Below are 13188 nucleotides of genomic sequence, written 5' to 3'. Positions count from 1 at the left end.
TCAAGCGTCGTGATGATGGGAGCTGTGTAGCTTGCCTTGTCCATCCCCACCTATCCAGACTGGAGAGGCTACGTTAACTTCGTGAAGCGCATCTTCTGACATGAAAATCTCGTAGCAGTGCTCAATATGGCTTTCCTTGTCGTACCGGCTTTCCGTCCCAAGACCCCTAGCCCTCATCCTGAACTCCTTGCGCCAGTAAAAGGCGCAGTGAGCAATATGCCACCCTGTTGATGTGTAGAAAATTGCCTGTTCATGCGGCAGGTCGGCGAGACGAGAGATGGTCTCAATGGTGATGGGAATAGTTGCATTTTTGTCTGCGTAGTAGGGCCAACTGCCATTCGGACCGGCGCGATCAAACTCGGCCACCAGCTCGTCTTCCCGGCAATGGTCCGGAAGCCAAGAAACTGAGAGAGTGTCGTACTTGCACCCAAGATCGAGGGCTTCTGAAACAGATGAGCCGCATTGACAACTAATGGGCTGTGGTGGCCGAGGGCCTGAATTTTGCGAGCTGGTGAAATATGCCACGCCAGAAAGACCCAGAATGGTCAAGAGGGCATGGCAGATGAGAGTGCGAGAAGAGGTAAGTGCTGTTGTATGATGCGTTGCTGGCGGCTCTGGCACCTCCGAATCACCTCCATTGCAGCTAGGTGACATTTCTTCTGCCGTGCTTGTTAAAGATGAGTAGTTGGTCTTCTTGCTTTCAAAGAGTGAAAAATGCATTGTGAGGAGGGTTTCTTTGACAGCCCTTGAGAACAGGTGCTTGAACTTGCGGAGGACAACAAAGAAGGGGTTCAGACGAAACATTCTATTGGAATCGACGCAGCATGTAACTTGCATTCAATTTGAGTCATTTGCGTCGGGGTTCCTTTCTCCCTGAATTCGCAGTCTCTGCTGTGCCTCATCAATGTGGTGACATCCAAAAGAACTTCCGTAGCACGTCGGATATTCAAAAGCTGACATGGTGAAATACCACTAACGCTGCCAAGAAATAGGATGCATTTTCTCCTTAACAAGGATGTGAAATGGCTGGAACATCGTTGGAACTTCTTGTGAGCCATCCTGGTCGGCCGCCAGCGTGCAGTCAGTTCTGCAGGGACCCTGCCCAGATGTCCTCGGAGTTTCAAGCGCCCATCGCCGTCGGTCTTGGAGCCGCTTCGCAGTTACACAGACCCGATGCTATCACGGAGTCTCGGTCCAATGGGAACAATGTAAGGAAAGTCGTGATGCGGCACAGACATGACGAGTTGTTCAAACTCGCCGGCGGGAGCCGCGGCTACGCATTTGGCCGAAATCCTGAGATGCTATCGGCCTTGTGAGCGCCAAATCATGTATATGAACGTTATATTCTATTCACCTGGCGACATCCGAACAGGTATATAAACCTCAATGCCTTCCTCTCGTCAGGACTTTTGGTCATCAAAGCAATCAGTTCATCTCATTACCCAGCACTTGACCATCCAGCCATCTTTGTTTAGAATCTCAGACCCGCATCTCACCTTTTTTCTCATCGCAAGAGACAAAATGAAGACTCAAATCATCTCGGTCCTCTCTCTGGTGGCTGTTGTCACAGCGCTGCCTTTCATCGAATCCAACAAGGTTGCTGCCGAAGGCTCTGATGCCACTCCCCAGGTCTATCCTGCTAAGTGGGCTCGCGAGGAGACCGATGCCACTCCCCAGGTCTATCCTGCTAAGTGGGCTCGCGAGGAGACCGATGCCACTCCCCAGGTCTATCCCGCTAAGTGGGCTCGCGAGGAGACGGATGCCACTCCTCAGGTTTACCCTGCCAAGTGGGCTCGCGAAGAGACCGATGCCACTCCTCAGGTTTACCCTGCCAAGTGGGCTCGCGAAGAGACCGATGCCACTCCTCAGGTTTACCCTGCCAAGTGGGCTCGCGAAGAGACCGATGCCACTCCTCAGGTTTACCCTGCCAAGTGGGCTCGTGAGGAGACCGATGCCACTGTCCAGGTGTATCCTGCTAAGTGGGCGTAAGTCTTAAAGGTAGGCATTGATCTTCTGTCAGGTACTTAAGCCAAGAACTAATGAAAACACTAGAACCGGAGTGACCAAAGCTTGAGCAGGGTCAGTATCTCGGGGAACGGCAACAGGCAAGACATTTGCATGCTCTTGGAGGTCTGGTTGAAAAGAAGGGCATTCGCGCCGTGGCGGTGGAGGTTATCCATACAAACTTGAACTAGAGTCGAAAGCAAACCGATAGTCTAGCGCAATGACAACTACAGTTCATAACAAGATATCTGCCAGTGAATAGCGAAGCGAGATTGTGGTCGAGACTCCTCTAATTCGGAGTTGTACGGCTTTGAAGCAGTGACACAAACCTTCTAAGTAGTCACATTGTTCTAAGAGTCCATCCAACATTCCAAGAAAGATGCACGTATCAAAATGGTTTAGCTTGGAAATTAACGGAACTTATGTGATCTTGTTGGTTTGGATCGTATCCCTGTCAATTGGCCCGCATGCTCTCGCGCCTGCATGTCGCGGATGCCACGGCAGCTTACGCGAATAGGAAGGTAAGCAGTGACTTGGACCAGAGCGGAGTCTGGACTTCTCAAATGGTGGTCTTTCTATTGCCGCCTGCCATTGTGCCGCCCTTTAAAGTCATGCTCCTCGGTATGCCCTCGCACCAACGTGTACTTGCTCTCCAAATTCCTCTCTTGCTTACCCAAATTGCCCGCAACATCCCATCACAATCAATTGCGTGAGCACATCCATTCTTACGCCATCCATATTTATGTCGCAGTCAGGAACTCAATTCTTATTTGTCCAGAACGACTTCGTCAGAATCTCTCGTTCCACCATGGCGTCGGAAGGCGAGGAGGTCGGCGTCGAGTCGTCATCACTAGATGAGGAGCTGTCAAATCTCAACATAGGAGACCCAGATGAGCAAGACTCGGAATTATCAGATGAGAGCGACGTCTCAGTTGATGCTTTCGATCCTACTCAATGTCTTTTCTGCAATTGTCACAGTGAAGACCTGGACAAAAACCTTGATCATATGCGAAAGCGACACGGCATGATCATTCCCTATCCTGAGAGTTTGATAGTCGACCTCGAGATATTATTCAAGTACCTCCACCTTGTGATCTACGAGTACACCGAATGTCTCTATTGTGGATCTATCCGGAATACTCCACAGGCCGCACAACAGCATATGACTGGCAAGGGACACTGCAAAATCGACGTCGAAAAGGAGAACTCCGAATTCAAAGACTTTTATGACTTTGAATCTAATACCAATTCAGATGACGACCGCTTTGGTGATTCCGGACGCGCGTGCTTTGTTCACGCGGAAGACGAAACAAGGCGCTTGCCTTCGGGGAAGACGATATCCCATCGAAAGACGAAGAAAATTCGTGATCACCGAGATTTGAAGTCGGGAGGAGAAACCGACAGCTTCTCTCTTTTGGAAGAAGGAAAGCGGCCTGATAGCCTGAGCGATGCCACGGCTTTGGTTGTCAATAATGAAAAAACCAAAAATCTGGTTGTGTCTGAGAAGAGAAATGCCATTTTCGACAAGCAACTGGCAACAATGAAGCAAGGAGATCGATTGGCTCTTGCTCATTTGCCTCTTCCGCAGCAGAGAACGCTGGTTGCTAAGGCAAAGAAGCAACAAGAGATGTGGAATCGCCTCGAAAACGACCAAGCAATCAAACTCCAGTGTAAAGCCAAAGCAAAATGAGACGTACCTACTGTTTAGCACTATGGTGAATGCGACCAAGATGCAAGAAATGTTTGAATGTCCTCTACTCTCCACCGCTCAATTCATAAGAAGGGCCTTCCTGGCTGGATACCTTATTCACAGGTGCACCGCACATGAAGATGGGAGCCTAGGAAAACGCCGAGTGTCATTGATGGGGTAAAATCCAAACAACCTAAGCATATACATGCCTGGCCGGCCCTGACCACATGTACTAGATGCCCACCGCAGTTGTATGTCTGAGATAGCTCCTTAACGGTACAATAACGTGGCGAGCCTGAACCAGTCTCCCCTAGGCAGACGTACAGAGGTATTGACATCACGTCGTTTACGTTTAAATCCTAGTTTTAAAGGAATTTTACGATCAAAATATCTTTTTGCAGTATAACATTGGCCTCGGATCAGAGTTGAAAACTGTTCTTCGTATCGAGGCATTCTTGGAAAGTGAGTGGCCATAGTTCAACACACCCACTAGGTGGGTGCAGCGCCGTTCTCATCAGACTCCCGCACCAATGAAACTCAAGGTGAAGTCAGGAGATTTTCTCCCAAACTGTTGGTTTCTGCAGCGGGACTCTTTGCACGATCCACTGGTTCACACGATCAGTCTCCGCCAATAACTAGACCTTCGTCAGGAACGCCCTAACAAAATTGAGCCGTTTGTTCAGCAGCCTCAAATTGACCGGAGGCGGGGTCCGCGGCACTTGAGACCACTTCACGGGCCGCCACGTAGAGGTGAGGCGGAGTTGGGCCAGCTAGAGTGCCAAGTTTAAACTTCAACTGGGATGCTGCTGGTTTGCGAGTGACGTGGGCGTGGAGCCGAGGAATTAAAGACTGATGTGCACCGCTAGTTCCCGATCTGCGATAGAGCATAGATCCCTTCGGCTTGGATCCCACTTAGAGATTTCTAGAATATCCACAAATAGTAACCGAGACGCTATCGATCGTTATGATGGACGGATTCCTGGGGTTCAGATCACGAAGCGCTCGGTAAGTGAGTCCTGCGAAGGCCACCAAAGTCCAACTCCAAAGCCTCCTGCAGCTTTCCAAAATTTTTACATGAAAAAGGGAGAAGAGCTGGAACGTCCTAAAAGCACATCTGGCTTTTTGAATTTAGGGCATAAATGTCTGTTGTGGTTATTGGGCCACCATCGACCCCGGGCACCATTCAGCTGTGGGAGGTTGTCGTGAACCCACGGACGGTGCTAAGATGCTTGTAGGCAAATCCCAGACACGGCAAAGTAGCAACCAGCGCACGTCAGCATGTGTCGTAAGGCAGAGTCCATGCAATCACAAACTCAACGGGCCAACCGACGTCACATCTGAAACGGCCCAGATGAACGCGCGGAGCATGCCGCTGTCGCCGCGAATATCAAGGCGAGCGCGCCTCGGATTGGACTGCAGAGAGGGGGTGGCATTCTTGAAATTAAAGGCGGAGAAGGAATCCAGAATTCTTTTTATCCTTCGCCCGCTTCGATGATTCTGCTGTGAAATCTACGCGTTCTATCATTGTCGTCCACTTATCATTATTACATGATCATGGATACCATATCAGACGCCGTCAAGCTTTGTAAGATTGCTCTGGATGCAAAGAAGCTTCAGGAGATCAACTACGGCCCGCCAAGGCCTACGCAAGTCACTTTGTTCTGGAACCTCGTGGTTCTCTCTCGGTACAACAAGTACACGCCCCTCTTCACCACGTTCGCAGGAGGTATGTTTCCGTAAAGCCGACGTTTTCAAACCAGCACGACTGAGCAGAGACAGTGTGGTCCGCTTTGCTAGCTGGAGCAACCGAGCTATCCAACCCCCATTCGAACATTCAACCCGCTTTCGTCTTCCGGCAGACTGCGTTATGTTTCTTTTCGGCCTACCTGTTTTGCGGTGCGGGAATGGTCTGGAACGACTACGTCGACCGTGAAATCGACGCAAAGGTCGCTCGGACGAAGGATCGCCCACTAGCGGCCGAGAAGGTCACCGTGACCGATGCCATGCTGTGGATGGTGCTGCAGCTGCTGATGGCTTTGTCTTTGGTTCACAAGATGCTTGATGGGAAGGATGTGTATGGCTTGTACCTGCATACAGCCGGATGTCTGTTGCTAACTTCAGTACAGGTGGAAGCACATGATACCCGTCATCATCGCCTCTATTCTTTATCCTTACGGAAAGCGACCGAATGCCCGCCGCCTTCGCATCTACCCGCAATACATACTTGGCTTCACCATCGCCTGGCCTGCCGTGATGGGACGTTCAGCCATCTACGGTCGGCAGCAACCTTTTGACTTCACCGTCAGCCAGTGCTTCCCGCTTTGCACGATGGTTTTCTTCTGGATCATCTACCTGAATACCGCATACAGCTACCAGGACATCGTCGATGACCAAAAGATGCGAATCAACTCGTTTTACACGGTCGGCGGACGGAACTTTCACCGATTTCTTGTCGCCCTCGTCGGCCCGATTCTGATTTGCCTGCCCTTGTACCTGATCCAGTTCCGATCATGGTGGCTCTGGACCAGCTGGATGGGAGTCTGGACCGTGACCTTCTTCAAACAGCTGTCCCAATTCGATCCTAGATGGCCTGCGACCGGAGGCGGAGTACACAAGAGCAACTTCGTCCTCGGAGTCTGGACAATCGTGGCATGCGCTGTCGAGGTGCTCCTGAAAGACGTTGATACCACACGCTCTGCTTTTAACCTCGATGGTTTTGTATATAACAATGCGTCTGCTTGATTGTTTGCTGCGAAATGATACCAGAGACTGCCAAGTCTAGCGATGAATGTTTTCGATGATATCAGTCTGCCATAGTCGAGGATAGCAAACCCGACTCGAGTGCCTGCATGGCACGTCAGGAACAAAAGGCAGGCACAGTACAGTGACCGGCAATGATTCATGATTAGGTGGCCGGGAGTAGCAATATACGAGAGCGTTACGGAGTTAAAGCAACGTCTGAATCCCGCTTTCGGTGATGATATCTTCGTCAACTTCTGCCCTACAAGGATATGATATTCAGTACATGGAGGTGATTTTTGCAGCATCAGGCAAGTATATTAGATTCTATACATACACAATCCACCATATCGCACGCAAGCTAGACCGACCCAATCCCCGAACTTTCATACTACGAATGATTGACCCGAAGACAAGATTAATCAGAAAGGCCTACTTAGCCACACTCTAGAACTCATAACCATATCCACCGCCGAGACGGCCGGATATTCCAAAGAGGTCGATGATCCATGTGAAAAATCCGAGGACGAGCCCCAAGATGCCGTACCTAAACAGGTCAGGCATCAGGAATATGGAGTCTTTGTACCTAAGTCCCGGAATCTTCTGCGTGAGGGATCTCGGGTCGTCAAGGTAATAGTAGAATCGCGTTCCCATTGTCTTGAACGGGGTCTTGAAGATGTAGTTCATCGCGTAGTACGTAATCGAGCCGACGGCATCGAAACGAAGCTCGCCATGGGCGCCATGAGAACGGAAGTAGTTCACAATGCGCCGGACCAGCCCAATCATCTCGTCGTTCGTGAGGTACGGAGTAAGACCTTCGAAAAGGATCAAAACTGGCCGGTCGACAGGAATCTTGGCCTCGCGTAGCCAAGTGTCGCTGTGAATGTTTGGGTGGATCAAGCGATACTCAGCCCCTTTGACTGGTTCCGGGTCATTCAAAACTTGGCGCCGTAGCTCGATGACATCCTCCTTATCCGCGTCGATCCACACCCTTCCCTCTCCCTGCCACTGCACGCGATGGCATCTCGAGTCCATCCCGCATGCCAAGTGGATCACCGTTGCAGGACCCGGATTTCTTCGAAGAAACCTCTCAGTGCAAATGTCTAGCATGCGACCGCGCATAGCTACCGGTGCGGAGAACGTTGGGATTCTTGTGAATCCCATGGATGTTCGGTTGAAGTCATAGCCCTGTTCCTTGATCTGGTTGACGATCTCTAGGGCGTACTGGTCATTCAGAATCGGCGACGCAGACTCGGCATCCTTGGCGCGGGCGAAGAGGGTGAGCAGGAGAGTTTCCTGCGCACCTGACAACTTCACCTTGCCTTTGCTCAGAGCAGTTGTTGTAACAGCCGTGGACATCGTGATAGCTTGAGAGTGTGATTGTAGCTCAGAGCTGGAAATGCGATGGAATTAACTGCCTTTTGTCTGTTGACACTGACTGCTTCATAAAGCCCGTGGGGAGGCGGCTTGACATTAGAAACGGCATGTGCCTCGGCATATGACCACAACCCGGCCGGCGTACGGACGACGTATGCGTGGCAGGACGTGGCTCGTGTCTTCGAAAACGTTCACTTTCCTTTGAAACTCCGGCGCCGATGAAAGTTATCTCATCCCTGCTTTCCCGGTGGAAGCCACTACAGCTCGCGACCATGAGACGCATGGCCAAATCGGATGGAGAACAATGCGACAAACACGACCGCTCGTTCTCGCCAGTCTCAGCGGGGTTCGGGTACGGGCAGAACTGGGTTCCCTAAGGACTCCGGCAGTCGGGATGCGCTGCAGCGGCGGCATGGAAGCTTCTGCCCCGTGCATGAATTGACTTCTGAAGCTTCGATACATGAACTCATGATATCACATGAGGGCGGCACAGACGCGGTATGCTGAGGTAAGGTCAGCTACATCCTTAGCTTATCGTCGCTGCCTACAACCTAATTGAGTCATGGTAACGAGCTGTCAGGGTGGATGAACGGGGGCCTGCCATCGGCCGAGAGCAATTTTACGAGCGTATTCGTATCTCAGAACCACTGCGAGCTGTCAGCGGCTCTCATGCGTTGGCTTGTGAAGCAAGCTGGAACATCAGAGACTTTCGTTTTGTTTTCATGGCTCCGTGTTACACGAGCAGACCCAATACGTATCAGCGCAGGCTTCATGTTGAGATGCACCACACAGAAACGTCTAAGTCCCTCTTTGCGTTTGAAAATGCCAAAGGCGCTCGAAAGCAACTGCTCGGTGAAGATGCAACGAGGTACGCATCTACGCTGACTTGAGATGGATGGTCCACTAAGAATTACGTTCTTCGGGTTTCAGATGACGCCCAGACTGCCAAATGCCCATGCAGGTCAAAGACGCTGATCTGGAGGCATTCAGCGCTGGCTGTAGTCCTCGTGGAAAATAGTTAAGATGGTCAGGGCGAACTTGTCAGTTTATTAGTTTAAACCAGGTGGTCCGTACGTTTACGATGTAGCACTGAGTCCATGTACCTAGTAATATTGACTTTCACGTATTCAAAGGGAACTAGAATCATTTACACCAGTGATCCCGCTCTCGCCAACCAGCACCGGAAGTGCTTGATAATACCATGATAACCCTGCAGTCGATTGGGTTCAATCTTTCGACAACTTGGATTGCTCCTTACCTCCACTTGTTATCCCAACCAGCCTGCTCAATAGCAAAAGCAATAGCCAGCTCGGAGAACCTCGCCATGTGGTCAATAGAAAATACGCCGAACTCGTCATCAATGTCCATCCGGTCCTTGCTGGTGTGGACATAGGGGTCGAACTCGCCAGGGAAACCACCAGCAACGGGGTTGCCCTCGGAGGCAAACGTGGCAGGGAAGCCCAGCTTGGTGTAGGACATGTAGTCTGATCCAGCACCGGGCATCAACTCGTACACACTGGTGGTAATGTTGATGTACTCGGTGCTCAATTCCACAGCCCACTTCGTCAGAGGCGCGTCCGCATCAGTCTTGATGAATCCAATCGACTCGGTGGCGTTCCGCGCGATGAAGGCGGTCATGTCAAACTCCATCATAGCACCAATGTTCGCGCCCTCCTTCTTCTTGTATGCGGCGATATCCTGGCTACCGAGCAGACCGCCTTCCTCAGCGGCATACCAGTGGAACTCTACGGGTCCCTCCTGGGGAATGTAGCCGCTCAGGGCAAGGACGCGGAAGGCCTCGAGGATGCTGACCGTGCCGGAGCAATCATCGTCGGCACCGGGAGCAGGGAGAAGAGGGAAGAGGTAGTTGGCGGAGTCTTGGTGGGCGCCGATAATGGTCAGGGGCTTGGAGAAGTCGCGGACCTTGGGCTCGAAGCGCGCAATGATGGAGGACTGCACGAAGTTGTGGGTGAAGTACTCGAGGGAGATATGGGTATGGTACGGAGATTGCGCGATAATCTCAGCGATATGATCGTGCAGCCACTGGGAGCTTTCCTCGCCAGTCGGACCGTCGAAGTATCTGTTGTAGTAGCTCGTCATGTGGGCGAGGACGTCGTGCATCTCGTTCTGGTTAACCTTGGGGAACAGGGGCTTGATCAATCGTTGATGGGTGATCTTGGGAAGGTCTGGACGAGAACCCGTCAGCTGGTTGTCTTTTAAGTCGATAAGGGTTGATCTAGCACTTACTGGCCTTGCCGGACCACGCGCCGACGGAGTCCTCCGCATAGAGGTCCTGATGGTTCGTGATGTCGCGGAACTTCTTGCCCTTGCGACGCAGACGAAGCTTGTCCCCCTCCGTCATCCATTGCGGCTCCTTCTCGCCAAAGACGTGGAGCAACCTGCGCTCGGCGAGCTTGTCCGCCTTCTCAGGTTGGAGGGACAGCAGGGCATCGACGGGATCGGGGTGCGCCTTCAACGCGGCGAGAACTGACTCATCGGCATCGTGGATTCGGAACGAGGTCGCAGCATCTTTGCTGGCAGGCGCGATAACAAACTGGTCATCGGAGGCGCTCAGCGCGAGCTGCGAAGAGCCCAGAAGGAGCAGTAGCTTGGTAGACAGAGAGTAGCGCATGGCGGCTGTTGGGTTGCGGTTGTGGATGTGTGGAGGAGAGATGGAGCTTGGCAAGGGTTTATGAAGAGAGATGGCGCTTGGTGCCTCATATCAGCGATAAGCGCATCCACCGTTGCGTGTAATTGGTACGAGTGACCAGGCTCGGAAGGTCGCTGAGAAACGAACGGCACAGCGGCGATGATGCAATCGAGTGCTGATAAGGATCGATTGCAGGGGTAGCAAAGGTCCCTTTTTTGTGTCAGAGCTCCCAATGTGCGTTGCTCCAGCAACAATAGTCAGTTGACGCATTCTTCAGTTCTTCAGTCCGAGGGCGCCACAAGTGAACGGCAAGAGAAGTTCGTTTTCAAATGATTCACACAAATTTCCAAAGACTCTGGAAATGAATGACTTGTTGCTAAATGACTCTGTTTCCTTGATAATGACCATGAAAACCCATCTTATTTCCTCAAAACAATAGCCGGTCACCTTCCTTGGCTTGGGTAGCCTGATACTCCCCCGATATGTTGCCAACTTGTTCGCGACAGGTAGAGCATTCAGTCCAGCCGCCGTCGAGTATATGAGTGACCCTGTCGGGACAGTCCAGTTCAGGCATGATTACCTGTCCAGCAGTCGACTTCTTCTTCGGCAGCGGAATCCCCCAGCCCCAAGGGTCTTCGGCCCTCACAGTTGTGGTTTCCGCGTCGACTTCTGTGCCAGACTCTGGCTTTGAGGCGTCCGGAACTAGGCCTGCCTTCTTTTTCTTCTTCTTGCTTACTTCGATTGCCTTCTCCTTCTTCTTTTCAGGCTTCCGCGGCTCACCACAAGGGCCTTCCTCGACCGCTGGTGCAACTTCTAGCTTCGGCTCCGGCTCAGGCTCCGGTGCTATCACCTCCCCACTGTTCTTATCTATTTTCTTGATGAAACGTTCCCAGGAAGTTTCGTCAACTCCTGTCTCGTCATCCAATGCTGGCCGAAGTCCCGGCTCTTCCACTGATTCTGCCTGTAGGATTGGGGAGGCCAAGCCGTCTTTTTCATTTTCCTTCACGGATCTAGACCCCCAATATCCCCCCTCTTCCACCGGCGCAATTGCCGTCTCTGCTTCATACCTGGTCTCTGGCCCCGGCCTCGTTCCCGGCTCCGACCCGAGCTTCACCATGTTTTCCGTCAGGACACTTTCATTCCTCTTCAAGAGTTTTGCTTTTTTTTGCTTCTTCTTATCTTTCTTAGACTTCTTTGTAGGTTCAGTCAAGCTAGACTCCTTTTGTGGGCAGGCCTCTGGCGGAGATACGGGGACAAAGCCACCCGGGTCAGTCACTTCGGTTTCGGTACATTTTCCCGATGACTCCGCCCGCTCGGCAAACTCTTCAGGCTTGGGTTCTTCGGCCACAGTCCAATCATCTGATGGAGGCGTCTCGGCTACCTTCGTCTCCTCTGCTGATGGCCCAGCCTCCGGCAGAAAGATAGAATCATGCTCTTCAGGCATGTCTCCTTCTGTTTGAAAGGCATTTGACTGGGTTTCGTCGGCCTCAAAAGCGGACGGGACTCCGACGGCAGCTGGCAGGACGCGGCAGTTCTGACAGCACAATCTAAACAGGCTTCTCATCAGAAATTTCGAATAGACAGTGTCCTGTCCGATACATCCCAGAAACAACGATTCTTCAAGATCCTTCGAGTTGTTGAACATCAGTCTTAGGAGTCGCTGCAGGAAGCCTCTAAACCAAAGATCGTCCTCGGCTAGGAGCTGGCATGCCTCAGAGGCCGAGAGGAGAACGTTCAGCGGCGTCAAGTGACTGGCTAGTCGCTGCACCTGCCCCTTGGCCAATTCCACCAAGTTTGAGAGACCATAGGCCCTAGCAGCGCAGTAGACATGAACGCTAGTCTCAAAGTCAGACTTGGTAACGCCGATGTTGGAATCAGAGAATGCGGTGGGCTGTTGCTGTGTATGTCTCTGTCGAAGGATCTGCCAAGTCCCAGTATAAACATAATGAACCAGCACATGACCTGCGTCGTCTGGGACCTCTTCCATACGTATGTGGTTGGGTCCATCGCCAGGCAAAATAGGTGACACCGATAGAATGTTGCCTGCATGAAGCAATAGCTCGCGCGGGACAACGAATGGTATGTTGTTCTTGAAGTAGACGTAGCAGCTTGTGCTCGCGTACGGCCTAAAACCAAGTTCAGATCATGTTCTTTAGCGACTCGTTGAGTAAAAGTAACACCTACGATAGCATCAACTCTTCTTCAAGAGGTGACAGCTCTTCTTCGAAAGGTATCGGCTCTTCTTTGAGAGGCATCGGCTCTTCTTCGAGAGGTATCGGCTCGTCTTCGAGAGGCGCCGACTCGTCATCGAGAGGCGCTACCTCTTCCAGGATAGGCATGGGCTCGTTCTCTGCAAATACTGGGGCTTCTTCTAGGGCAATGAAGTCGACATGAAGTTCGGCCCTGTCCACTTTCCTAGATTTCTTTTTTGGGGCCATAGCTCTTGATGTCTTTGGGTAAATTGTGTCTCAATGACCTACTATTGCCTGCAGGTGTATTTAAATCGCGACCAGGAGGCATGATTACGACGTTTTCTTCCACACAGCTACTCCGATGGGATTCATTCGCATTCATCGTACGATATTTAAGTCATTCGGGCCTTCATGCATTGTCTTGCATGCGCAAGCTTGCATCGCTGTGGTTCTCAGCACATGCATCCCGCACCAACACAGCCCTCGCATGTCAACCATAGGCTCATAACCTGCTGCAACCTCATTTTTGCGAGGTT

The 13188-nt window shown here is 51.6% G+C and overlaps 6 protein-coding genes across 6 annotated transcripts; 2 read left to right on the top strand and 4 right to left on the bottom strand.

Moving 5' to 3' along the window:
• CGCA056_v001570 (uncharacterized protein) lies at positions 1-654 on the bottom strand (the record flags this gene model as incomplete). The annotated part of the gene is made up of 1 exon (XM_037316830.1): positions 1-654. The coding sequence occupies one exon, from the start codon at positions 652-654 to the stop codon at positions 1-3; it is 654 nt and encodes a 217-aa protein (XP_037185724.1).
• Positions 655-2812: 2158 nt separating this feature from the next.
• On the top strand, positions 2813-3694 carry CGCA056_v001569 (Core trichothecene cluster (CTC) protein 15; the record flags this gene model as incomplete). Its single annotated transcript, XM_037316829.1, has 1 exon — positions 2813-3694. One exon carries the CDS (start codon positions 2813-2815, stop codon positions 3692-3694), a length of 882 nt encoding a protein of 293 aa, XP_037184658.1.
• Positions 3695-5248: 1554 nt separating this feature from the next.
• Positions 5249-6436, top strand: mpaA (Polyprenyl transferase mapA; the record flags this gene model as incomplete). Its single annotated transcript, XM_037316828.1, has 3 exons — positions 5249-5420; positions 5474-5768; positions 5821-6436. 3 exons carry the CDS (start codon positions 5249-5251, stop codon positions 6434-6436), a joined length of 1083 nt encoding a protein of 360 aa, XP_037184659.1.
• A 444-nt stretch (positions 6437-6880) lies between these two features.
• On the bottom strand, positions 6881-7792 carry tcmP (Tetracenomycin polyketide synthesis O-methyltransferase TcmP; the record flags this gene model as incomplete). Its single annotated transcript, XM_037316827.1, has 1 exon — positions 6881-7792. One exon carries the CDS (start codon positions 7790-7792, stop codon positions 6881-6883), a length of 912 nt encoding a protein of 303 aa, XP_037184650.1.
• Positions 7793-9064: 1272 nt separating this feature from the next.
• On the bottom strand, positions 9065-10442 carry LAP1-2 (Leucine aminopeptidase 1; the record flags this gene model as incomplete). Its single annotated transcript, XM_037316826.1, has 2 exons — positions 9065-9996; positions 10058-10442. 2 exons carry the CDS (start codon positions 10440-10442, stop codon positions 9065-9067), a joined length of 1317 nt encoding a protein of 438 aa, XP_037184651.1.
• Positions 10443-10887: 445 nt separating this feature from the next.
• On the bottom strand, positions 10888-12898 carry CGCA056_v001565 (uncharacterized protein; the record flags this gene model as incomplete). Its single annotated transcript, XM_037316825.1, has 2 exons — positions 10888-12586; positions 12645-12898. The coding sequence occupies 2 exons, from the start codon at positions 12896-12898 to the stop codon at positions 10888-10890; spliced, it is 1953 nt and encodes a 650-aa protein (XP_037184652.1).
• Between the last annotated feature and the right edge of the window lie 290 nt (positions 12899-13188).

Source organism: Colletotrichum aenigma (genome assembly GCF_013390185.1).
Source record: "Colletotrichum aenigma strain Cg56 chromosome Unknown KSG_Cg56_contig01, whole genome shotgun sequence".
Taxonomy (NCBI): domain Eukaryota; kingdom Fungi; phylum Ascomycota; class Sordariomycetes; order Glomerellales; family Glomerellaceae; genus Colletotrichum; species Colletotrichum aenigma.
The sequence above is the reverse complement of the archived record's forward strand: the minus strand, read 5'-3'. Positions and strand labels throughout refer to the sequence as shown.